The 26,383-nt window shown below is 37.7% G+C and overlaps 1 protein-coding gene across 3 annotated transcripts in view; it reads left to right on the top strand.

The window, feature by feature from the left end:
• PTN (pleiotrophin) overlaps positions 1-26,032 on the top strand; it is a 70,791-nt gene extending 44,759 nt beyond the window's left edge. For all 3 annotated transcript variants that reach the window (XM_052668674.1, XM_052668675.1, XM_052668676.1), the window contains exons 2-5: positions 3,217-3,326; positions 4,876-5,049; positions 6,057-6,218; positions 19,880-26,032. In XM_052668674.1, coding sequence (XP_052524634.1) covers positions 3,218-3,326; positions 4,876-5,049; positions 6,057-6,218; positions 19,880-19,932 — 498 coding nt within the window. In that variant the 5' untranslated portion in view covers position 3,217 and the 3' untranslated portion in view covers positions 19,933-26,032. The remainder of the gene's footprint in view (positions 1-3,216; positions 3,327-4,875; positions 5,050-6,056; positions 6,219-19,879) is intronic.
• Positions 26,033-26,383: the final 351 nt, after the last annotated feature.

Raw genomic sequence — 26,383 nt, 5'->3', positions numbered from 1 at the left:
TTATATTCTGCTTTTTGTTCTGTTTAGGGCCTGTCATATAGATTTCTAGAAATACTTTCCCTTCATGGCACCTAATCTGTAATTTCCACTGATATAAATGGAAATTTCATTATAATAATCAAAACATCAAAAATGAGTCCACTTGCTAGTAACATTTAAATTGAAGGTTGAACTGGAAATATTAACACAATCTAATGGAAAAGGAAAAGCTTGACACCTTATGAAGAAGAAGCTATTTTTAGTGGAACATGTTGTTTTCAAAAACAAGTCCAGATTGACAGTTTTTTTCTCCTCATCCTTTCAATGACCAAGTGAAATACTCACAAGAAAAATGGAGGATTCATCTTGAATAATTATTGACAAGTGGGATTTTCTTTCCTTCTGAAAAAATGCTTAATATTTAATAGGTACTATATATAGGTTATAGGAGATACTTTCATATATATATATAATATATATATATATGATAATTTCATGAGTGTATGTGCCCTTGCTAATCTATCATGTATAATACAATGATGTAATCTGCTGTAGTCTCACATATTACATCAGATTCAATGTGTTTGTGAGGTGTGAAACAAGGCATGATTCTGTTCAACACAGTTTTCCACTTGCTTATAATTAATAGCAAAGGCACTTTAGGAAACAGCTTGTCTCTCTCTGCCAGAGGGATACACATATTTGTGGGTTCAGTGTTTCTTTAGACAACTTGGCAAGGATTTCAATTGCAGAGGAACCTGGAGTCTTTGACAAATATGCTACATTGGGGCTTCATAGGGTTTTGTTTATAAGGCTTTGGAGTTTTTTGGACTCCACAAACTAGGTATTTTTCCTTCCAGTTTTGTGGAAAATAATACAGATGAAATTTGAACTGAAGTCTCTGTCAACTTGATATAAGGCATCTTCCCTATGGACAGAATTTACAACTCTTGCTGTTTCTGGCAGCTCATGAAGTTGTGCATTACCATTTCCCACTGCTAGCAGCAGTGATGTAGGAGGAAGCTCTTTGCCACCTTAGCACGTGCCTCTGGCATGTAGTGGCATCTTGTGCTACAAAGCTCCTATGCAGCCTTACTTCATCAAGGACTATTTGTCCTTCCCTATATGTGTCCACATGAGCTGATAATACTCCAACTAGGGATTTAGTTATTTGGAGGAGAGGAAGTGAGAAATTGTAGTGGAAATGGGATGAGAGGTGAGATGCAGCGCTGCTGATGGTGAGGTTTCTCTGAGGGGTAGTATCTAAAGGGAGAAAGTTGAAGTCTTAACAATACTGTATGTTTAGTTATGAAGAAAAAGTTTGTGTGGTAAGGCAAATTAAAAGGCAGATTATTTATTTATTTATTTATTGCATATTTTACTTGTTTATTTATTCTTTTTTTTTTTTTTTTTTTTTTTAAATAAGAAATTCTCTACATGGAAAAAAAATAGCAAAAGAAAGAAAAACTACACAGTAAAGCTCACACAGGATCAGTATGTGTCCAGGCTCTGTTTGAGTTCCCTGGTCATTTCTTTGACCTGCTGTTTTCTGAAGCAACCTAAACTGGTGCTAACAACAGCTACTTCAGGCATCTGAATGCCAGTTATCTTGCAGTTTTCATATGAACTTCAGTTAAATAAAACAATTACATTTTCTCATTTGGCTTCTAGCGTGATATTAAAGCTCTGTACTTAAAAATAAAGTCCTTGTGCTGTGGATTCTACTCCAGTTATTCATGTCAATTACAGTTATGTTGCTTTTGAACAAGATTTTTGCCAGCAGGGAATACTGAGAAGTACCAAATTAAATTTCCGATGCATTTTGTCTTTAGTTCATGGTGAGAATTATTACATAAATTTGCTATGCTTAGCAGAAGGAACTCATATTTCCTCTAAAACGTCTATGGCATCAGATTAGTTTTCAAAGCCATCATAATGGCACTGTTGATGCCTCCTCCTAGACTGTGGCATAGCACAGGCCTTGGTTTGAAAAAAAGGAGGTGGAGAAACACTCCATTCAACCTACTTTTATTCTGCCGTCTTGGAACCCTATTGCCTACTAGAGAGATGTCTTTGGGAAAAGGAAAGAATGATGTTTTCACATATAGAGCTGTTACGGTCATGCTTTTAGGTAATGTTCTTTAGTATGAGAGTGGTGAAGTGCTGGAAAAGGCTGCCCAGAGAGGTTGCGGATGCCCCATCCCTAGACGTGTTCAAGGCCAAATGGGCAGCCTGGCCTAGTATTAAATGGGGAGGTTGGTGGCCCTACCTGTGGAGATTCATGATCCTTGAGGTCCTTTCCAACCCAGGCCATTCTGTGATTCTGTGTTTCTGTGTAAAATGATACCAAAATGTGCTAATGCAAATTGCAACAAAGTGAAAAGGAAGAATGCATGTAAACTATTTATGTCATCCAGTTTTAAATGACTTTTGGTGACTGGCTAGTAACTGATGCTTCACCACTAAACAAACAATATTAATTTGTTTTTATATTGGAATATATGTTTCCTAAATCCAGTTTTTGGGTTCATTAGCATGCTATGAATAGTGTCTGTGTATTCAAGCTACCTCTGTGTCCATTTTGCATTTCAGGTTAACTGCTATTAAAAAGAGACACTAACTGTAGGGGTCCTACCCTTGTGCCCATTTTGCATTTTAGGTTAACTGCTATTAAAAAGAGACACTAACTGTAGGGGAAGGAAATGATAGGTAGCAACATAGCAATGGCAATTAAAATAATGCATCATATTTACCTCTACATGTTGTTTTCATGAATAAAGCTCTTTTCAGATGCTGAGTAAGCTTAATAAGAACTTGAACTTCTGCAAGGTAGGCAGTGTTGGATTCCCTACTTTGTATTAGTTGATAAAATGTAACACAAAACATATTCTATGTGAAATTGTACACAATAAATCACAGCCAGATGCCAGAAAAGATAGAAGTTTCAGGCCCATCACGAGTCTTGATTCTCTGACAGAGAGCAATAATTACTGACTATTCTGTGATAAAACTCATCCATAGCATGAGTGACACTGATCAGGGATTTAGTACAGGGACTGGAAAATAAATGTTAAAAATCTTTGTATTCTCTTTGTAAGGAGCTAATTGTGTTTGACTTGCATGCGTCTTCTGTCCCTGAAGCTGAGCTTCCTAAAAAAGCTGTAGCTGCCATTTTGATGGGATCTCACCTTTTGCAATCTAACCAAGCGTATTTTCCTTTATCTCATTTTTCCCCAGAATGCTACAGCAACAACAGCAACGTCGAATGTTCACGGCTGCTCTCCTGGCACTTGTCTTCATTCTGGCAGCAGTGAGTACCACTGAGGCTGGAAAAAAAGAGAAACCAGGTAAGGTCTAGTGTAATACAGGGTTAATCCGTGAGGCAGATTGCATGTGTGGGACAATACAAAATGCTTTTGGTTTTTTTTTGAAATTCAAGGCACTCATTAACCTTTTGACATGCATGATAGATATTTGTGGCAGTGATATTTTTTCATGTGCTCAGTAGGAAAATAGAAATTTGTTTCCATGAAAGCTGGCAGCTTGAGAGCACCAGAGACAAGAGACAAAGTCCTCACTTTATCACAGAATGGGTATTGCAAGACATTTTTCCTTAAAATCTGCTGAGAATAGGTTCATAGTAGGCTAAGGGAGAATCACATAAGAACAATGAAAGAGTAGCTATGATGTTCCTCATTTGGTGTGTTACATGCAATTACAACACCAGTGCCATGAAAGTGAAAATCCTCCAGTAAAGGACTAGATGAACTCTGTGCTGAAAACAGACAACCAGACATCCAGACCCCACTGCAGTAGGGAGAGGCCTGGAGTGGAAAATTGACATCTATGAAACTCATTTTTGATGTTCTTTAAGAATTGCACATTATAGTGTTTTTCTTAAGTTCTCATATCTTTTAGGGTAGTATGATTAGGTCGCAGTTGAACTTGGTGATCTTTAAGGTCTTTTCCAACCTGAGCAATTCTATGATTCTGTGATTATTTACATGCTGCTTATACAGGTTAATATGACTTGTTAGTCTATTAGAATTAGTATTTCCATTAAAAAAAAGGTGTTTCTAATCAGTGTGGCTGTGAGGAAATACTATAAAATATGGAAGAGCTAAAGCACAAATCATTCTATATAAGATTATTTAAAATTACATGTGATATTTGGGGTCTTAATTATTATTTTGGTCAACATTTGGATTTGTCCCTATTTTTGTCCCTACAGAACCTGCTTTTGTCCCTAAGAAACAAAACCTGATTAGGCTATCAGCATTTCAAGGTGTTCTGATCAAATTCTGAGTGCTTACATTAGCAAGATCAAGAACCATAAAATCTTGTATTTACATATCCTTCTATATGTAGTGTAGTTTCTTATTTGCCTTTGAAGATTTGGTTATAATCTGGCATAAAATGTAATACGGTGTACACTAAGTGAAAAGTTTCTGCTTTTTCCAGGAGGTGCTCAAATCCCAGTACACAATGTCAGCACATAAATTTCTTATCTATATGGTGTGGTTTGCTCCAGATGAAAATGAAAATATTTACGTGCCATCAGCCACGGAAGGCAAAAGAAATGTCCTTTGCTGAGTGTTTTGTTCAGCGGTCCCTGAGGGTGTGTAGATTCCCCACTCTGAAGATGAGAGTCTGATTTGGCTATTAGAAGTAGTGGAACTGACTTTGAATGATTGTGATTTGGAGTTAAAGCCTAAGAGGCTGAAATGTTTGCAGAAGTTTGAAGGGCATGCCAGATTTTTTGGTTGTGAAGCTGTTTTACGAACATCTTCCGTATTTACTCTCTCAGGCACTGTGACTATTTAGTGAAGAGACGTTTCTCTATCAGCTGTGAGTACTGACCATTTATCTTGTGTTTGCTTCCTTGTCTTCCACCAGAGAAAAAGGCTAAGAAGTCTGACTGTGGGGAATGGCAGTGGAGTGTCTGTGTGCCCACCAATGGAGACTGCGGCCTGGGGACACGCGAGGGCACTCGCACTGGAGCAGAATGCAAACAAACCACCAAGACTCAGAAGTGTAAAATTCCCTGCAACTGGAAGAAGCAATTTGGAGGTAAGCATCACACTTTCAAGGGACTGTTTTTTTCTTTTTACTTAAGTATGATGAAGAAAGACTATATTTTCTTCTTAGCTCTGCAAATAAGGTGCTATCTACCTCCAAGTCTGTTGCAACTAAATAATTTGAGGAATAGAAGGCAGATTCCTTAGAGTAAAGAAGCTCCTCCAGCAGAGAATCCAGATAATCTACGTGTTGTAAACTTAGTATTCCAGCAGCACGATTAAATTTCTTTTCCTGTGGTAAAGAGGTAAATTACTCTTTTCCTGTAGAACCCTATTTAAAGCAGCAGTGTAAGAGTCATCTGTTCTCTCACAGCTGTGAGCCTCTGCTATGGTTACTACTGGCTTTATGGGACCTTGTGATATAGGTGGCTACCAGTGTGTGTGCACTAAATGGAGGCCAGATTATTTTATCATTTTATAAAGTTTATATATGGCAATTGAAAAAGGTACCTCAGACCTGTCCCAGAGAAGATGTCTGTCCAGAGCTCAGATCTTTGCAACTCTTGCAAAGTTAGCTTTTTTTTGTTTTGTTTTTAATAAACAACTTGTATGGCTTTGACTTGAGTGTGACCTTTCCAAAGCAATCAGTGCAGCAGATTCAGATTTGACAAGACCATAGTTGCACAAACCTTCTTGAAACTATTCAGCCCTTACCTCTTAACCTTTGGCATCACACAAATGAAGGAACAATACAGAACTTGAACCGAGTTTTCATTTCTCTTTCTTTTTTTCTTTATTCTGTATCTTAATAGTTCAATATATTTTCATTTTATTTACAATCTGTATTGACAATGACACGATATTCATGCAAAAGCAAGAGGATTTTTTTAAAGTCTCCTGGGATTCCTTTCTCCAGTTGCATGATCATTTGTCTAGGAGCACCTGCTGTGGGTGATGAAAGTGGTTATAATGTTACTCTTTTCTACTGGACTGATAACATTTTTGTTTTCACTCTCAATCCTTCTATTTAAAAAATTACCATTTATTTACTCATTGCAGCAGAGTGTAAATACCAGTTCCAGGCCTGGGGAGAATGTGACTTGAATACTGCCTTGAAAACTCGAACTGGGAACCTAAAGAGAGCTCTTCATAATGCTGACTGCCAGAAGACTGTCACAATCTCAAAGCCCTGTGGGAAGCTTACCAAACCCAAACCTCAAGGTAAATTCAATTTGCTGATAGTTGCACGCTAGTTCATTTCGGTTGATGGAATTGTGACGTCTCACATGCTTCAGTAGGAACAGGAGATTGTACTCTCATAGCCTTTCCTCAGACTGCATTCTCCTTCTCCCAGCTGTCAGGCAGGCAATATTCCTGCATTATACAGTAAATGAAAACTAATAGACAAGAGGTGAACTGAAGATTAGGACCCCAGTTTTAACCCTAGACTACATGTGTTGCCACCAGTTTGTTGGAATGCAGCAGACCATCACAGTAAAGTGTTGCCTAACTCACTTGTTGACAAGAACATTCCAATAATAGCATGCAAGAACATGTTGAGATAAACACACCTTTCATATTGACATTTGGTATTGGATAATGATGAATTGAAAAAGGGACTACTTTTCTCCTGGACATGTAGTGTTCAAGGGATATTTTACTCACTGCATGCTGAAAGGAGCGTATGTAGGTATTCTGCACCTTTTGGATTATATATTCTTTATTCGAAAACAGCAGGGATGAGATCACCTAATGTCTTATTTAACTGTAAAAAAACTAGTACAAAACAAGGCATATGCTCATTTTGTTTCCTAGTATCTCTTAGACAAGCTTATTTTATTTCTAGTTATTAAGGCCTTTTAATATATTCTTTCATTGGAATAATGTGTTACGTGTGTAGGATGATTTACAGTGGAAGCTAAAGCTGTGAGATATTGTTTAAGCAGCCAAACTAATTTTTTTTTTTTTTTTTTTAATGTAAATGATACAAGCTATGTTACTCTGGCATTTGCTGCTGAAAACTAGATTAAAAACATTCCAGACTTTGAATATTTGGATAAATATAGAATTAAATGTGATTAGAGGTGACAGGTGGGACTTGGATGAGCAATTTTCCAATTGTGGTGGTGGTGCACCAGTGATCTGTGGAGCACTCTGCCTGTGTACCCTTGTACACCTTCAGTGGAGCTACCAGATAAGTGCTGAGTCTAAAACCTGTATGGATAATGCAAGTTGTGAAGCAGAAAGCATACAACTAGATTTCTGGAAACCAGCTGACTTGGTTGAGTTAGCAGCAATAAACATCTTCATTTGAACATGGAAGTGACTGAGAGGGAATAAAAGTGGGAATAAATGTAACAAGGGCTTGAGCTGTGTAATTTTATTGCTTATTAGTTAGAAGGGAAGGATTTAGTTTTATTATTCTGTGGTTTTTTTTTTTATTTTTTTATTTTTTTTTCTTTTTTAAATTTCCATGCATTTGGGAGTTTATTGAAAGAAGTTTCTTCTTGTGCTGGCAGAAGGGCTCTGCTGCTCAAGCCACCCCCAGCCTTCTGCCTAGTCCTGTCTCTGTGGAGTCGGTGGGCTCTAATGATGGCTGCTGGAAGAGAGGGAAAAAATGCAGAGCATTGATGATGTTGGTACAGGGACATTTCATATTACAACTCTAAAGGCAGTGTCCTAGTAGAGCATGTGTCATTTCTACATTGGAGTTCCTCTAATCCTGAAAGTTGGATTGTGACCATCTGCAGCAAGATAATTATGTGGTGCTAGTTAAACAGAAAATCTGACTTCGTTTGATTTGAAATAGGTACAAGCGTAGGTTTGTGATCATAATAAATTTGGACAGAAATTCTGCTCTCCTGACTTGCATTAGAAATCTTACAGCATCTTCCTGTGTACCACCTGCTCATTCATCTGCTGTTGGCATTAGGAGGAGCAGCAAATGTGGAAGTCAAACACTTGTAGTCTGCCTGAGCCCAAGCTGAAGATAAGCAGTCCATATTGCAGATCAGTGTGTATGACTGCTTAGGAATTGCACTGGTCAGTGTGTTGACAGCAGTAGGAGGTACTAGGGGAAGAAAATAGGTCAAGCAGTTGAATACTGTATGCAATGTTGTGACCTACTGAACTTCATTACTGAGTTAAAAGCTGATTGCTGAAATGAAGAATATTTCTGTTTGCTTCCTGAGGTGAGGGAAATTGCAGATTGGAGGTAAGTCCCTATCTGTATCTAGGTTAAGGAAAAAAATATGCAATCTATAAATATAATCTAAATATATAAATATAAATCTATAAATATAATCTAAAAAGTATGCAATCTATAGTTAGAATAGAATGAATTTAATTCTTTGGAACCCTAAAGTAAGATCTAGGTTACTGCTTGAGCACTTGAAATGGGCTACAGATACATATTAGGCTCCCTTTTCTTCTGTAGCTTTGCGCCAGCAACTCAGGACCACAAGTGAAGAAAGCATATAATACATTATTTGGAAGCAGCAATCTTTTTCCTGTGATGTAGCATTGTGTGAAGTCTGTATTCATATGCAGCTAAACCTGGAAATGCTGATCAGCCACCATCAGTTGCCACTGTGATTGCCTGGAGTAGAAAGTCAGTGGTTCTCTAGTATCTGTGGGCACTGACAACAGAATTGTCCTGTTGATTAAAGGAATCTGCTCTACTGCTTAACTGTTACACTTTGGATCAGTGCAGGCTTCAAGAACTTCATCACTGAGAACACCTATGACAGCAATAGGCTGGGAGTACCAAAAATGCATGTGAGATGACCAAGATTATTTCACTGAAAAGTAGCAGTATATTCAGAAAAAAAGATTTGTTTTAATAATTTTCCTGAGTAGCCCTCTTTCCTGTGGCCTGATTTTTTCCTTTCATTAGGTTGTATTTGTAACCTCTTCATTGCATTGCTTTTTCTTTTGGTTTGGTATTATTATTAGGGTAAGTAGAAGCCTCCATTAATCTTCTCCAATCAATTGCAGCTTAATGTATCTTTTGTTATTTATTGTCACTTGCCTGCTGTTAAAACTAAAATTTTGATTTAAATATTTTGCTGTATTAGAATCTGTCCACAATAAGAATGTTTTCTAATGGACTTGCCCAAATTCCTTTTATAATTACTAAACAATTTCTGAGATGAAGTGACTGGACTACACAGTGTTTCAAGCCTGTCCTCTACAGATTTGTATTGAAAAAGAAAACAGCATTATATCACTTCTTTTTATTCACAGTTTTACTCGTTATCTAAAATGTTTTTCCTCTGCTCACAACTTTCATGTGGAGCAGGTATTTTTATCTGAGACCTCCACAATACTCCTTGAATACTTTTTTTCTTAAACGAATTAATATGATTAGTTAAGAATCCAAGAATGAATGTAAGTCCATCTAGACTTGTCCAGTGCAGCACCATGTCTCAGATTTCACCTGGCACATTTTCATAGTGTAGCTGAAGTTATTCCTCACCTTCAGTGCTCTTTGAGAATAGCATAAATAAATTGATATCATCCATAAATACTGCTCTGTTGTTGCTTTTCAGCTCATGAACGTAACAAAGCTATGCTCATAGCATAATCCTGTTTTTCTCTTCTCTCACTGAACTACTTTAGAAGATGAGTACTGTTTTGGGGAGTTTGAATGATGTTTAACAGAAAAAAAATATACATACAGAAAAAATCAAAGGGTTGTTTGTCAGATTCACTGACTAAAACAAGTCTTGTTTTTGTTTTGTTTTGTTTTGTTTTTTGAGGAACTTCCTTGATCTGCAGCAAGACTTTTGCTAAATTAAGCCAAGACAACCTCATTAGCATTAGAAATCAATGAATTTCTGATAAACTGGTGATCTAAGAATTCTTATGGATTTATCATTAGCCAGCATTCATGGAAAAGCCTTAAAATCCTTTTGAATCTTTTGAAGTTTGGAAAATAACTTTACTTCCTGGATATTTTTTCCTTTAAATTTTTGTATGTTTTCCTTATTAGCAATTGCTCTGTCTCAGTGTTTTTCTTCTGAACAGCTGACTCTAAGAATGGATTGTATTCTTGGAGATCACTGCTTGCAAGAGGAGAATTATTAGAGAACCTCTAATATTGGTTTCAAGAGAGCGAGAGCAGATGATGAATTAGGAATTTGAATTTTATCTGGATTCCTAATGGACTCTTATTTTTTCATATTTTATGAGACGCTCTTGGATTGGATGACAATAGCTTGGTCTTGGGCTGCTGTACTGAAATAATGAAAACTGGTGTACATTCCTGAATATCAGTTTTGACAGAGAGATTGTCAGTGCTGTGACAGTGACATCCAAGACACCAGGGTTTGTTTACTTAGTACAGAAAGGAAGTTATGAGAACTCCTGTCTTAAAGGCTGGAAAGGATGAAACAATTTTTATCACGGGATCCTGGCAGAAGCAGACACCTCTTCTCTAATACATACAACTGCATATTCTAATCAGTGTCTGAAGTGCCAGGGATGTTCAACTTATCCTTAAACTGTCTTGATGGATGCAAAAGAATCAGGCATTCCTGTTGAGCAGCTGCTCTGATGGCCAACTTGCAGAAATTGGTTCCGACAAATTCCATCTGGCCTTCTTCATGACCACCCAAACATGATTGATGATTGTTCAGGTTCCAGCCAACCAGAGAGGAAAAGAATGGGATATTGTCAGGATTCAGGAAACATTTTGGTTTTACTGCTGAGAGAGGAGGAATTTATTTTTACTGAGCTAGGTTGCCTGGTAGGCTTTATTTGTTTTTTTCACTCAGGCTTTCTGTCATTCTTATTTTTCTTCTCTCTCTCCATAATTCTCTCACTTTGAACTATTTATACCTTTGATAAAGATAAAACGAAATAGGATAAGCAGTTTACCTGGACATTTAGAAAAACAGTTTTACTAGAGCTGGCAAACATTAATACTGTTTATGCCACTGTTGTCTTTAATTACTGGAGTTTCATCTAAAGATCATGTCATCCAGTACCCATGTTTTTAAAGACTGTTCAGAGGAAGGCAAGACTTGCAATAGATTATAATGGCTACAATGTCTTTTCTGTAATGAAGATCAGGTGTAGCATATTGCTCTAGCAATGCCTCAGCACATTTCCTGTCTTTGGAACTGTACGTTCTCCTACAGTGTTTTTACTAATTTCCCACTGTTTGAAGAGTTTTATTTAAGAGTTAATAGCAAAATAGATAATCTGCACTACATAACTTCTTCTATCTAGGAAACTTTACAGGAAGAATTTCCAAGAAACGAACAGGTAACCCTACTATCATTCCAAAGAGCTGAGGAAGTAAGATGTAAACAATAATAATTGTTGTAAGTCAGAAAGGCTAAATGATTTTTCAGGGTCATACAATTACAGTAACAGGTGCACATGCTCAGGTAGGAACTGCTAACTCCTGGCTGCATGTTCTTACTAGCAGCAATTGCTCCCTTTTTTCCCAGTCTGTAACTATCTGAATGTGACAATTTTCTTCAGGGTGTCTGAACTACCATCTTTAACTAGGGTCTCATTTTGATGTTAGTTATCTCAGTGGATTTATGGCAGTGTTTGACACTAACTTACCTTGCGTCTTCTTAGGGGAGCTCACTGTCAAAACATAGAGCCAGGTTTTTGTTAATGAGCAGATATATTCCTCTACCAACTTTGGTGCCAGAAGCAGAATGCAACATGTGGTTTCTGAGCACTACAGCTTTGATTCCTATCTGCAAAGAGGACATCTGTCTAACAGCATTGCCAGGGCAGATTATCTGCTCTTTGGCAGAATGACTTGGCTGTTGGTTGTTGCAAGGAGTTCACAGTTATGATTTCTGAATGAATTGCTCAATGGATATGCAGCTATTTGTTGCTCAGACAAACTAGGTGCAGCACTGAAAAAAAGGACTGGCTGCTTGTGACCCACTTCATTTTACAGGGTAGGCAACTTGCTCCCTCAACTTTGCCTTTGAGCAGCAGAAAAATGCCTTCTTATGAAGAGTAGCTGGAGGAAATGTAGGGGGAGAATAAATGATTTGTTAGGACTGTGATTTTGTTTTATTTGAAATATGCTGATGTCTCCTGTTTTGGCATCCTTCTCTTCATGTGTCTCCCTCTGAAGGTTGCAGAACTCCCTGTCTTTAATGTAACTCATTAGTCATGCAGGCATACAGCTAGCGTAATAATTAGTATTACAGGAGGCAGAATAATAGGAGCTACTTAAACTAATTAAATGTAAAAATGAGGGATTTTCTCATATTAGGCAACAGCTGCTATAGTTAAACAAAAAGCAGAAAGGTAAATTGGAACGTTTCTCTCTTCTTATGAAGGCATGAGGCAGCCTCATTAAAGAGTGTTCCCTGGCACTGACCAGGAGCCTGCAGTGAAGTACAGTGATCTCAGCTCTGTGGGACAGACACTGGCAGTGGATGCCCAGCAGGAACAGCATGACTGACTGTTATTGTTGTTGCTATCATCCTGATTATTTGTATTGCATGAGTGCCCAGAGGCCCTGGTTGAAAAACGGTGCCACTGTACTGAGCACTGCATTGAGAGGAGCAGTTTTACCATGAATAATTCATGTCTCATGGAGCTGAGAAATGTGAAAATCGAGAGAAGAAATGGTGGTCTAGAGGAGTGAGACTGGATACTAAATTCTTGGTTGTGTTTCCCTTAGTCTGAGGATGAGGCTTGTTATTTCAAGGTGAAATAAAACTTACAGAGGACTCTGTGAGTCTCTGAGATACATTTCTGTGGCTTGGCCTCTTGTTACTGTAACATGAGGAAATATGATTTTTCTCTTTAATTTAAATGGGAACAAGAGTAAGCCATATAAGAAAAGCAGAATAGAATGATGGTTACAGTGTGGACCAGCCTCAAGCTGCTAGTAGCTGCCATCGCAGGCCTAAGTTAATGAAATTCTGATGTCTTCAAATGGAGGGTTTTTTCTGGTTCCGTTTCCTTCCTTATGTTTCTTGAAAGCTTTCCCCTGTAGCTTCTCTCAAGACTGCTTTTGTACCTTTGGAAAATGAGACTTTTTGGACAAATAATTTGAGTGTTTCATCCAGTTGTACTGACATTCTGATTCACGCATCCCAGATTCCAGGGAGCAGTAAATGCATGTAGAGAGGAAGAAAGATATTTTTAAGAGAAGTAGTTTTCAATTTTTAGTTGTTCCACAGATTTAACAGGTGATTTTGAAAAACACAGTGAAATTTCATGGGAAACCTGGACCTCCATGTTTCTTACTTTCTGGTTTGTATCCCAGATGCTTTTTTTCTGTGCTAACTAATAAGATGAAAAACTGGATATGATAAATGTTCTCGTTTAACCCTCTCGTGCCTGCAGGAGTTTCTTTTGGTATTTAATACAGACCTTCTGGGGAGAAAGTTTAAATAGCCCTGTGTGCCAATTTTCTTACATGCTCATTGTTTCACTTTCCTGGCTTGGAGGAGCAGGCCAGCCTCCTTGGCATTAGTCACTGCCCTTGAGCCGTGGAAATGCCTGAAGCTGTGGGACTTACTGTGATAAAAGATATGCCATCAGCAAATGTTTACACTCATTACTGTTCCCAGCAGTGAAACAGAGAGAAAGCTCTGTTCCTTCCTTTTTATCCTCCCCTTTTCTAGTTCTTCACTTCCTTTCCTTTCAAGCTTTATTTTCCACATCACCTTCTCTATATCCTTTCTCCTATCTGGGCTTACTGCAAAAGTTTTGTAGGCGACTCTTCAGCGTGAAGAACTGGCCAAAGCAAAGTCTGTACCCCTTGCCCTGACGGTAGACTAGGCTGGCGCAGATGCACAGAGCACAACTGAGAAATGTGCATGTCTGCTTTTCAAATGCCAACTACATAAAATGAGGTTTGTATTCACAGTGCATATCAAATAATTTTCTGCAGAACAGCTGTTTCCTGGTCTCAGTTTGACGTATGAACTGCTGCAATCTAGCATTTTGCTTCTCTGAAGATATAGGGAAATGCCAAACTCCAAAGAGCTTATTACTACTTTTTGTTTTCAGCAGTCTCCTGTAGACACGTGAATGCAGAGTAAACTCTGAATGTATCAGTCTATTCCTGCACCTGTCTTGTGGGTATTAAGATGGATCTTGTGTACCACTGAGACAGACAGCTGAAGAGCCAGTCGAGATGGAGTCTCTCTTGTGCTGATTGTAGAACATGACAAAGAACAGTAAGAATGTCCTTTCCCTAAATCAGCAAAGCAAACATACCAGATGATAAGAAGAAGCAAACAGAAGAACAAAGTAACCCACTTCTGGAAACCATCTTCCAGTTAGACAGACCCCTTCAGCAGTCACCGAGTGCAAAACAGACATTGCTTGAAAAGTTTAGCAGTAGTGACCTTCTGAATAATTTAATGGCTTTGATACATGTGATTCAGAATAAAAGAAAATTAGAAGAAAATTAGAAATCCATTTTCAACAAATGACTCTTTTGTCCATTTCTTTTTAAGATAAATTGATTGTAACCAGTATAAATCTAGTTGTTCCCCTATAGATAACACATCATATAATATCTTCCTGGCATATGTCTGCGGCTCCATCTTTCAGTTTGAATTGGGTCCATGCTGTGTTCACCTGGGAACAAATTCAAGGCCACCCTGAATGTAAGTTGAGCAAAGTGAGAATCAGAACAAACCCTGCTTGGAAAAGAGTGACTTGGAGAAACAGAGCAACACTTATAGTCAAGAAAAGGCGGTGATTAAATGCAGAGCTTACGTGTAGGGGATATTATCAGTTGTAATACATTAAGAAAGTAAAAATCACATCAAGGTCATTGATTCATTGTAGAGTTGCCTTCTGTAGTGTTTTAGTTAGTGGAGTATTGTTTTTACTTCTATCTGGTACAACTCTGTTTTGTTCAAAGAGCCTTGTAAGAAGAATTCATTTTGGAACAAAATTGCTATCATAGTTTTTTTGTTTGTTTGTTTGTTTGTTGTTTTTTTAAAAACTTTTTAAACTGATTTGGACTAAGTAAATGCTTCTCTTTCTATAGCAATAGAAAAAATACCACATTTAAGTGGCATTTCAGAATCAACAGATTGGCTTCTGTAATCATGGAAATCATGAGGTATTACTGCTTCTGTTCCTACAGAGCAGGGTGAAGCCCTGTACAGTGATCCCTGTACAGTGATTTTTAAAAATATTTTTTATTTCTATTTATTTATTTATTTATTTATTTATTTATTTTTACCAAGGGGTAAAATCTTTGGTTTCCTCAAAGCTGAGAACTGCCCCGTACTCAATGACCACCACCACAGTAATCAAATGCTCTGAGATACTTACCCCAGCAAGAGAGGGAGAGCTCTTTAGGAAACCTGTCTTCCTCTGTACTGAGAAAACTGTGTCCAGAGCAGCTGGTGCTGAAGTGCTTAGCTCTAACAGCTTTTGAAATTTTGAATGGGTTTTTACAACCTTTGGGGGCACTTCTTCATCTCACGTATAGGAGGAGTTCAGCAATCCATGGTGAATTTTTACCTTCTTCATAACAAAGGAAAATAAATACATGCAAGTCCTGACTTTCTGTGCTTAGCTCCCATTAAAATGCAATTACTTCCTTTTTGTACCTTATTCATTAGTAGTGGCTTCACATCGTACGTGGCTTCTGTTCAATATAATTACTTTCCTTTACTGCAGGCGCAGTAAGAATGAAGCTTCGGAATAAAGACAGTTATTTAAGGAGAATTGCTGCCGTTTCAAATTCCTTATCAGATTAATTTGTTTACTCAGTAAAGTCCTCGCCTTAAATTTGCTGCATTTTTCTTGGTCTTCATGCAGAATTGGGCCCGTGACAATTTAGCTTTTAATCCTATGAACAGTTCATAAAGATAAGGCTGTTCAGGTTGTTGAATGATTACAAAATCAAGTGTGTGTGCATCAACACAGCTGGCTGTTGCAGGACTATTTGTACTATGCTATGTGGGTGTTTTTATCTCACTAGAAGTGCTCTGAGTTCTGGAGGGAGCTAGATGTCTGTGCAGTGCTTGATTGCTGCTCTCTGCAGGAACAAAGTATTCTGAATTTACTCTTCGCATTTGCCCAGGTCCAGTATTCTAGCCTCCAGCTGCACGAGAGCTCTCTCACTGTGAGATAAGAAAGAAGGGGGAGGGACAGCAGAAAGCAGATGCTATAAAACAGACACAAAAATTAAGGATGGTTTTACCATTCTCATTAATATTCTGGACTATGCATAGCTCACTCTCCTGGTCCTTTTGTTTTGCTGCAAGGATATATAGGGGTAGTAAAGCTAAGTATTTCCTTGATGTGAAGGAAGCCTGGATGAGTTATAGCTAACTGCTGTGTGCTAAGCCATGCCAGAGGTGGAAGGATAGTTTGGCTGGAGCAATATCACATAGTGCTCTCAGAGCAACAGGCGAACATCTATCTGTCTCCTTCCTTTCACTGCACAGATGATGATCCTGCTTTCTGTCTTTCTCCCTCCTCTCATAAAGACACCTCCAGTAATTGTCTGACTCAGTACTAAACATATCAAACCACCTACTTTTGAAGCAGGTAATGCAGTGTGTAGATTCAGATTAAAATTAGAATTCAGATTAAAAATTTAGTATGGTCTGGCATGAACCTGGCTTTCATCAATTTCAATCACCTCATTGTAGTGACTGCATTTTCTTGGTAGCACCTGTCTGCAGCACATACATTTTCTGTATCTAATACACAACCAATGCTCAGGGTCATAGCTCCGTCTTTACAGATTTTGCTTTAACTAGGTAGGTGAAGTGAAGGAGGCTGCTGTTGACCCCAGGGTTCTTGCAGATGGTAGTCTTTTGCCCAAGGTAGACTTTGTTCACTGTGTTCCTTTTCGTTCTTCCTTCTGGCACAACCCCAAAAATCATTGAAATCAAGCTGCTTTGTGGTATCAGTGAGATGTAGAAAGCGGCATAGTGGCTTTTCTAGCATAAAGTCTATTTTCAGTGTGCATTGCTTAAGGAGTTACTGCAGATTCTGACAGTGGGCAGTGATCACATTAAAAAACCTGGAAGGAAATGCCTGAGATGGTCTTGCATCCAATCTGTGCTAAGGTGAAGTTAATTTTGGTAATTTTCTTATATGGAGTAGGAATCTGAATGGGATTATTGGTGGTAGTGTATCGTGGGGATCTTTTCGCCCTTTAACTGATAGATGCCTATAGCAGGAGTATAGTGCTGCTGAGCTCTGAGGTAACTGGCACTGAACTGTGAACTGTTCAGGGTTTTCAAGCGTGTTGTCAGGGCTGGCACTGCTGGCACGGTGACCCTTTCAGTATAGAGTGGCTGGCTAGCCTGGAAAGAGAAATGCTGGCAAAGTGATCAGGGTGACATAGATCACAGTGTGGCTTGTGAGAGGACTCTAAAGCACATAAAAGTTGAGGCAGCATTATAAGGTGAATAAACATGAGGACAGTGAAAGACCAAGAGACACAAATGTTAGCAAAGATCTGAGCAGTGAGAAAACATGAACAAAACGCATCTAAAGCAACTTTCTGCAGTTAGCTATGGACATACTGTAGTCTATAATCTGAAAACAGTAAAAGCAGGTGGAGGGTAGCTGTGAGCAGACTTGTGCAAGACAGTATGAATAGCAATATTTTGATGGGTCATTATATGGATATTGATGTCTAGGGTAGAGTTTTTAAAAGAGCCTAAGGACTGCAAAATATTTGAGCTGTTTTCTTTTTTATGTTGCCACAACTCTGAGGTTACATGTGATTTCATGGAGTAAGTGTGCTTTGCATGAGTACAGGGAAACTGTCGGAAAGATTATGATCTGGCAGTGTGAGTACTATCAATGTGAGAGGAATGACCTCCTGGGTGGGAGCATTTTGTTCTCGGATTTTTGTTCTCGGATTTTTGTTCTTGGATTTGGAAGTTTGTGTGATTTGCAGATTGATTATTGCAAGGTGGACAGTGAAGTTTAGCTTCTCCCTTTCACTGAGAAGTAGACACAGACATGAAGCTGGGACCTTAAGCCAAGTGCAAGGCATAGTCTTTGAGACGGCGATCTGATTTGATCACGTAATGACTGCTGAATAAAACCTCCTGGTAATAAGTGACATCATCCCAAGAGTGAGCTGCATATATTGTTCTCTTTGGTAGTGTACTCTTATTAGTCAGCCCACATTCATACATCCCTTTTCATGAATGTAGGTGAATGCAGTTGAAGCTTATAGAGTGCCTTATTTTTTATTTTTTTGTGTGTGCCAGGTTTGAAAAATTTTACAAATCCTAGTGCTTGTCTTGATAAACAGCTGTCTCGATAAAATGTTTCTTTCTCAGAAAACATAGAAAAGGGAGAGAGAAAGAGAGGCCAATAAATGCAGTGCAGAATCCAGGAGGATCGGTGATATAATGGGAAATTTAAAGAAAGACTTGAGTAAAAGAGATTGGAAGGAGACACAGAAAGATAGTAAGGGAAAAAGAAAGCAGAAAGCTTCAGCTGAACACAAATTATGTATTAACTTAATGAAAAATGACATTTTGCAATGATAGTTTGTAAAATAATACCAGGTTCTAGAAATGGCTCCAGGCTGCAGGCATGCATACACATGCACTCACACAAACAGGCGGAGAAATAATAATAGTAATAATAAAAATAATTTTCACATTTTCAAACTGAAAACAATTGCTTCTTGTTCTAAGGTATTTTAGCCTTATTCTTATCTGAAGGATATCAACAGAGCTTCTTTGGCTTTAGTAGAATAAATTAGTTTTACCAGAGTTGATGGCTATTTGACTGTCTGTGTTACATGAACTGGGTAAGGAGAAATTAACCGTATTCACAAAGAAGACCTCCTTAAAGACCAAGAGCTCACTTATTCATTCAGGGTGATGGATGTTAATTTACCTCTTCACCTGAGATAAACTTTTTTTTTTCTTTTTTCCTCTGAGAAGGAAGGAATAAAGGCAGAATTCAAAGGAAGGAAGTGTCTATCAGTGAAACCCGTGTTAAAGCAAACATGAGTCTACAACTTACTGTTTTATTTCCAGACAACTACTTCACAGAAAACCATTTTCCATCTCTCTGTAGTCTCTGTTTTTCTTCATTTCAGTGATATTCAGAGGATTTATTCATTCTCTCGGAGTTGTTAACTGCCCCGTTACATGATTATATGTGGGACAAAAGTATCTAATTCCCTTCACTTTTTATTCATTTTTTATGCCTCTTTGTCAATTTCTTCTCCGTGTACAGCACAGCATTACCCTTTATTATGGTGGAAGTTATTGTAGATACAACATATACACTTTTACTTATATCTTCACATTGTTCCCTTACCTACCCCACATTAGTCAGAGCAGCAAGCTCTCCTGTTGGTACTAATCAGCTCGACAGATCATGCCCAACCTCTGTTGCCTCTCAAATGTGCACAGGTGTTTATTCCAAACAAATAGGGAAGGGCTGGCAATGGAGAAGCTGAAGAAACAAGTGAGCTCTTACCATGCTCTGGAGTTGCCTTCATATTCAGAGGAAGCCAAAGATGAACAATGAAATAGAAAGGAAGCGAGGGAGGGGTATGTGTGTGGGTAGTGTGTGCAGAGCTTTATTCCAGCTCTCTGCTGAGCCATGACCTGGTTTCTCCAGGAGCCACTTGCTGTTTTCTTGTTTTTTGGAACAAGTTCCTGACGTGGTGCTCTGCATGCCAAGCAGAGTCGTGCTCAGATAGGAAGGGACTGAACTAGACATGCACCCCATTTCCATTCTCCCTTGCTTCTCAATTGTTCATTTTATATTCATTTCATTCAGTTTCCCCTTTCTCTGCTCAGGAAACAAAATCTGTTCTTATGTGTATAGAGAAATAAAAGGGAGCTTTCAGGGATATTGGATGAAGTTTATTACGGGGACTTTTAGATGCTGACTGTTTGTGGTTATTGTTGTCTTGACAGAATCCAAGAAGAAGAAAAAGGAAGGCAAGAAACAAGAGAAGATGCTGGATTAATGGAGCCGACTTGGGCAATGTGAGAAAGGGACATCAGCAAACACGATCGGTTAACAGTTTCATTTATACCTAGGCATTCTATCCTAAAATTATTTATAGCTTAATGGTACCATAGAAGGAAACAAGCAAACAGACAAAAAATATCCTTTTTTATTACTTCAGTATTTTTAATGTATAACGCTAACAACAATTTCTAGAGGCCTGTGATAAAGGACTCCAAACTCATTTAGAGAAAATTCTGTCTACTGCATATTGAACAGTGTAGAGGTTTTTAAAATACTTTCTTTTCTCAAGTCTTGCTGTAGGTCTCAGTCTTGAAACTACTCCATGCAAGCAGAATCTGAACCTGTGTAGAGCCCTGCCTAACCCAGTGATACTCTGTGTGGATGCAGGAATCTGGTTGGGTGCAGTTATATTTAAAATTAGAACCGTATATCTGAAACAACAAACACTGTTTCTTAAGTTGTTTTCACATCAGGATAACTGTATGAAGTTATTTGTTTAAGGAGAGCATGGGGGCATTTTGTTGAGCATTTGCAGGCAAAGAATTTTTTTGTGTGTGATGAATGTTTATTCTTAACTGTCATAGTCTGGGTAAAAAACAGTAGTGTTTGTTTCTTGGTTCCTGGCAGTAAAAACTGTAAAATCTTTCAGTGGTTTGATATATCATGGTCCTAAATTTTTAGGATTTTGTAGAAAAGATACTTTCTACAAAAATATCTAGGTGGCAGGATAGCAAAACTCTTTTTCCTCTTTTACCGTATTGACACCAGTGAATGATAATGTCATCTGTTTTACCTGCAAAAGGACAAACATGCTTTATTTCTTCCTTCCCTTTTAATTTTTTTTTTTTTTTCCAGAATGGAGAATATCTTTTACATAAAAATTTAATTGCAATTGTTGCTATTCTGCCTGACCCAACTCTCTTTTGTATTAGTGGGAATCTTCTGAGTTGATTTTAACTCTAGCTGGTTGAAAAAAGACATTATGTCTACTGGGAAGTAACAGAACAAATCAGCTTGGAAACTGTCTAAGATGGCTCATATTTCTGACCAGAAAAGGGACATTTTATGAGAATTGAAACAAATAAGAATGAAATTAATTTTTAGTTTTATTCGTCTATAAGTAAAGCAGAATGAAAATCTCAAGATGGTACCTTTTGCTTTTTTCCATTTTTAAATAAGTAAGAACACCTTGAAAAATCTTAGCCATAAAGATAGATTTTTTTCTTTTAATTTTTTTTTTTATTATTATTAACTCAAAAAGGAAAAGAAAGAAAATATAAAACCTGTTGTTTTCGTGTTTGTTTGATTTTAAATATTTTAAATGATTATGAGTCCTGAGAAAAGTCACAAAGGAAAAAAAAGATCTCACCAATGAGTTGGTGTATTGTCAGGTAAAAGATTGTTTTACAATCCAAAAAACATTCAGACCAGATACATTAGAAGAAACCTATGGGATTTCAATGCTCAAATTCTTTTAAAAATCACCATTTGAAAATTGTAAACCTTACATTTCAAGAGCAAGAAGTAAGCTTCACCATTGGTGTAGGCCCCAGGCTTTGCCTGCTGGTCAACAGCAAGTCTCCTGTAGTCTCCCTTTTGCTCAAGCAGATATTCATTGATTTCAGTGAAACTGCATCAGGGTGCAATCATCTGGGTAAATCACAATGCTCTTTTGGAATTAGCTTATAGAAATGCAGAGTCTTTTACTGGTCTATCTTCTCACTTCCCTTTTCTAAGCAGAAAATAAAAATTAAAAAAAGCAGAGCTTGTCCTCTTTTATTCTCTCACATGGGGACTATAGCTGATCTGGACTCACAGTGAGGCAAGTCCTTCTGTAGACATTCCCAAACCCTTCTGAAGCCAGGCTGCACATAGCTCAGGATAGACTAGTTACAATTATTTCTCAGACTGCTTGGGTGTATTTTGCAGTCTTTGTTGATGTCCTTGTTATTTTGACTATACTATTAGACATACCTGAGACAGTGATACAATTAATGTCCCAGATATGGTGGACGTGCAATGACCAAACCCAAAATGACAAGTTGCAATTCATAAAGGCTTTTATTTGGGTGATGCTGGGTGCTATTTTTTTTTTTTTTCATTTTGTTTTTTGTTTTGTTTTGTTTTGTTTTATGGTCTGATCAGGTCTGCCTTTGCTTATGCCTCAGACTTGAACTAATGAATTGGTAGATCTGATTGACGACAAAGGGAGGAAGAAGCTTTTTCACTCACCAAAGGTTTGTCTGTCTAAATCTACATCAGTTCACTTGAAGTAGTTCAGCTTTGAGCGTAAACACTGTTGCATCATTGTCTTACATGCGTTAATCTAGTCCACATTTCACAGGGAGCTGGCAGGAGTTGAGATAGATGCTGAGACTTACAGTATGACTCTCCATTAGCAAACCTTAGATACGACTTCTGTTTTCTACTTTTGTGAGTAAAAAGAAAACAAATTCCCTGTACTTCTTCCATCTTCTTTTGTCCCTTACAATTAACTGCCCATCTGGATTGCAAAACAAACATTCCTGATAGTTTTTGAAAGAGGTCAGTCAAATTCCCATTATTACAGTGGTAGTGTAGGGCGTCCGTGGAGAGTGTTTACAGAAATCAAACAATCATACAAACAAAGCATCAGACTAGGACCAGCAGAAAGTACAACAGTCCTGTGAGCAAAGGGCATGAAATAGGAAGACTTCCTCTGTACCTCTCAACCACATACATCTGGGTCTATATTTGCATCTTACTGTTAATGTATATATATCATACTTTACTTTACTGGCAGCCTTTTTCTGGGAGTTCTGAGTGCTCAGAAAAGAGAGAGATGAGTTGCTGAACATCAGAAAAGGGAGATTCTGCATCCAGTCTCTGGATTTCAGCAAATTTAAATTTAGAGTAGTTTGTGTATAGCTCCCACTACTTCCTCTAAGTAAGCTGAGCCATGCTTCCAAGCAATTAGGCTGTCTGTATCTTGATTTAAATCAGTATTTGAGGACTGGGGCATTTTAGCACTTCAGCACGTCTCCTGGCAGAAGTGCCCCTATTGAAAGAGAATCATTGCTTGTCAGCTTGGCATGTTTCACAGACTACTAAGTGCAGCAAGACTATAGCATAAGTTATGTTTTAAGGTAAGGCCCAAGGAGGGGAAAACATTTGCTGTACATTCAAGTAAATACTAATTTCTGGTTCTCATCTTCTAATCATACTACTACTGGTACTATTTTTTCAAAGGGAGAAAAATAAGCAGATATACAAGAGTAATAATTATAAAACATATCAACAGACAATGTAGCATTGTTCACAGGGCCAATGTCAAGAAGAAAGAAATACTATCAGGAGCATTTTACGCAAACTTTTTTTTCTTGCTTCTTTGATTAGGGAAGGCAGGATTACTTGGTGTCACATTTGCTTTTTGGCTTTGCTTTATTATTGCCTTAATGAAAAATAGGCGCTTATTGGATGTTATTGAAATTACGGAGGAGTCCCACTCCATTCTCAAAAGAAGGCATCCATCAGGGACAACCTGGCTTTCCCTCAGTCTAGGAGTCTGTTCTTTTTTCCTATGCATGAACATATTTTTTGTACTCAGATGCTATTGGAATTGCTCTGCAACAACATTAACAATGTAAACCTCCTGATTTTCCAAAGCTAAATATTGTTCAGATACACCATTCTGACATGACACAATAATCTTTTACATCTCCCAAAATCTCATACTAAGGGGAAGCATATGAATGAGGATAGACATCTCTTATTAAATCTTTTAAAACTCTCTAGGAGAGCATCTTATGCAAAGTTCTGACTGTATTCTCTCCTGTATGGGGACAGATTGCACCTATTGCCTGTCCTCCACCGCTCACCCCTAATTTTGATAGTATTAGTAGGTTTTTCAACAATTTTGCTAAGGCAATCTACCTCCCATCTAACAACTGCAGACATTTTTGATCCTTCCTAATACTAAAGGATATATCCTCCACAACCTGCTGACTTCTTGTAAAACAGTCCCAGCAAGCCTGTACCATCTGATATCTCTTACTGTGACCTTCTAACATTAAAAATAAATGAAACAGTGAACATGTGTTCATCAGAAGATGACAGTAAACAAAGTAATATAAGAATGAGGAAATCAGTTCTCTGTATCTGTTGGGAAGGCGGCTTGCTCTGTCATAGCTCAACCTGAGTGACGCTTCCTATGAAAAAGCATCACATATAATGAAGAGTAGAGAGCGTGATGAAAGAATGGCTACTCTCAAACAGAAGAGCCCCTTAGCTACATAAACAGAGCAAGAAGTTGGATAATTTCCCAATGCATTCTCTTATACCTTTAGATTAAAGGGAAGAAAAATGGTGCATAGAGCTTCATGTATAGTGAGTACTGTCTGAGCAAATTAGAGTGTGGAACGACCCTATTAAACTCCATGAATAATTGAATTTGAAGAAGGTCTGGATGGTATTTTTCATAGCAACAGAAATGTTCATGTACTTTTGGACTAAAACTTTTGGACTAAAACAATGAGGTTGCCCTTCTGCCACTCTTCTGCCTTGTGGCCCCATCACTCTGACCTGAGCAGAAATGAGATATTTCAGGGAAAACATGAGAACTCAGCTATATTCTTTGTTATCACATTGGTAGGGCTGTGCTCATTTCTGCAGTTTTTCATTTAAATGTGGAGTATCTTGATGTCACAAGTTGCTAAAAAGTAAGTAATATATCTAAAATCACAATGAAACTGAAAGCGTGAGTCCAGTGTGTGATTTTTCTGATGAAATGAAACAGAGACTCTCCAAGTGTTCCTATTTTGGAAAGTCATTCAAAGTTAAAGACCGTACGAAAACTTTAGCATTGAATACTGTGATGTAAAGCTAGGAAAATGAATAGCCTCTGCAGAGCTGTTTTACCTTTAGCCAACTTCATTTAATTAATTACACTGTTTGAATTCCCTCAGCCTAATCTGCTTGGCAACCAGACACTATCTAACTTTTCTCAATGGGTGATTCATTACACTTCTTATATTATAATTATATAGCTCATCTAGGTTATTACAGCTGAAGAAAATGGCTCTGGTAGTCCAGAGACTGTGTTGTTCACTGAAGGGACTTGCAGCAAATGTAGGCTACTACTGCTGCCTCTTGCAGCTAGGAACCACATCATCAGGATGTCAGTCAAACACAGCATCTTTAAATATACACTCGTACATATTGCATGTATACAAAGATCCATGTACGTTGAAGCGAAAGTAAAAAAAGAGCATCCATAACTCAAAATGTGACTCACAACTGGTGCTGCCATGTTTTAAAGCTAAAGCAGAAGTGAGAGAAATTTTGGCCTGTGTTCTGTTTTTTTTTTAAAATAAAAGAGTAGTATATAGGCTGGAGAGTCAGATTTCTTCTCTTCTGCAGCATAATATTTTAAGGATAGCTGTGCCCAAGGAAAATGCAAACACACACCAACAAAATGGCCAATAGGACTTAGTATCAAAGTGATACTCTCTTCTGTCACAATAAGAACATGGAAGGTCTTTATTCAAAGCTTCAAAGTGGAAGAACTGATTAAGTGTGAACATAGAAACCTAAGAAGAAAAAGGCTTTTTCTCTGCAAAGAAAGAGTGAGGAAAAAATAAAGAAAAAATTAAAAAAAAAAACACAAAAAAAACACACAAAACAAAACAGAAATCCTCTTGATACCTGTGGTTTGGGTGCTAAGTAAAAGAAGAAATGAAAGTCAAAGTAACAAATTAAAGCCTGAGTATCATGTTCAATGGATTTCTAATTCTGTATATATCTATTAAACCAGTTCTATATATCTTCTCATGGGTTATGTTCTTCATGCTGTTCCTTTTTTTCTTTTATTTTTTCCAGTTTGTATATTGATTTTGTAAGCTAGTAGTGTGTTACCTTTTCAATTTTTTAAAACTTGTATGAAAGCCATATATCCATATTATAGAATGAAAGCATTAATCCTGTAACATCCTTAATGTTTCCCTTAGCTCTGTGGGATTGTGGGAGGTTCTAGCGAATGTATATGTTTACCAATTGTATCAACATAATTTACTTGCTCTTAGTGGCGATAAAGAATTAAATAAACTAATACACTGAAACGTGGTGTCATCATTTGGTTGTTGCAACCGTCAAAGTCTTCAGAAATTTCTAAATTCCTAATATTATTAGTGGTGTGCCTCTGTTTTACTAAATTCCTGATGATATATAGTTCTAGCAGAAAACGACTCTTTGGTTTGGGAGTACTGAAAGCTTAAAAATGAGTTTGTTTCATTATAGTTGTTTCATTTGGTATAACATTGGCACAGTGATGGGTTACATATACAAGGAGTTTGGAATCTTTTATTTTAAAATTATTCTACCAGATAAGTGATGGGGAAAGTGAGCCTTGTTATGCTCAGTGACGTTAATGGCTGTATGTTTATTGAGAGATGATTAAGCCTCAGAAGTAG

The sequence above is a fragment of the Tympanuchus pallidicinctus genome, unplaced genomic scaffold, assembly GCF_026119805.1.
Source record: "Tympanuchus pallidicinctus isolate F22 unplaced genomic scaffold, pur_lepc_1.0 scaffold8, whole genome shotgun sequence".
NCBI lineage: Eukaryota > Metazoa > Chordata > Aves > Galliformes > Phasianidae > Tympanuchus > Tympanuchus pallidicinctus.
The sequence above is the reverse complement of the archived record's forward strand: the minus strand, read 5'-3'. Positions and strand labels throughout refer to the sequence as shown.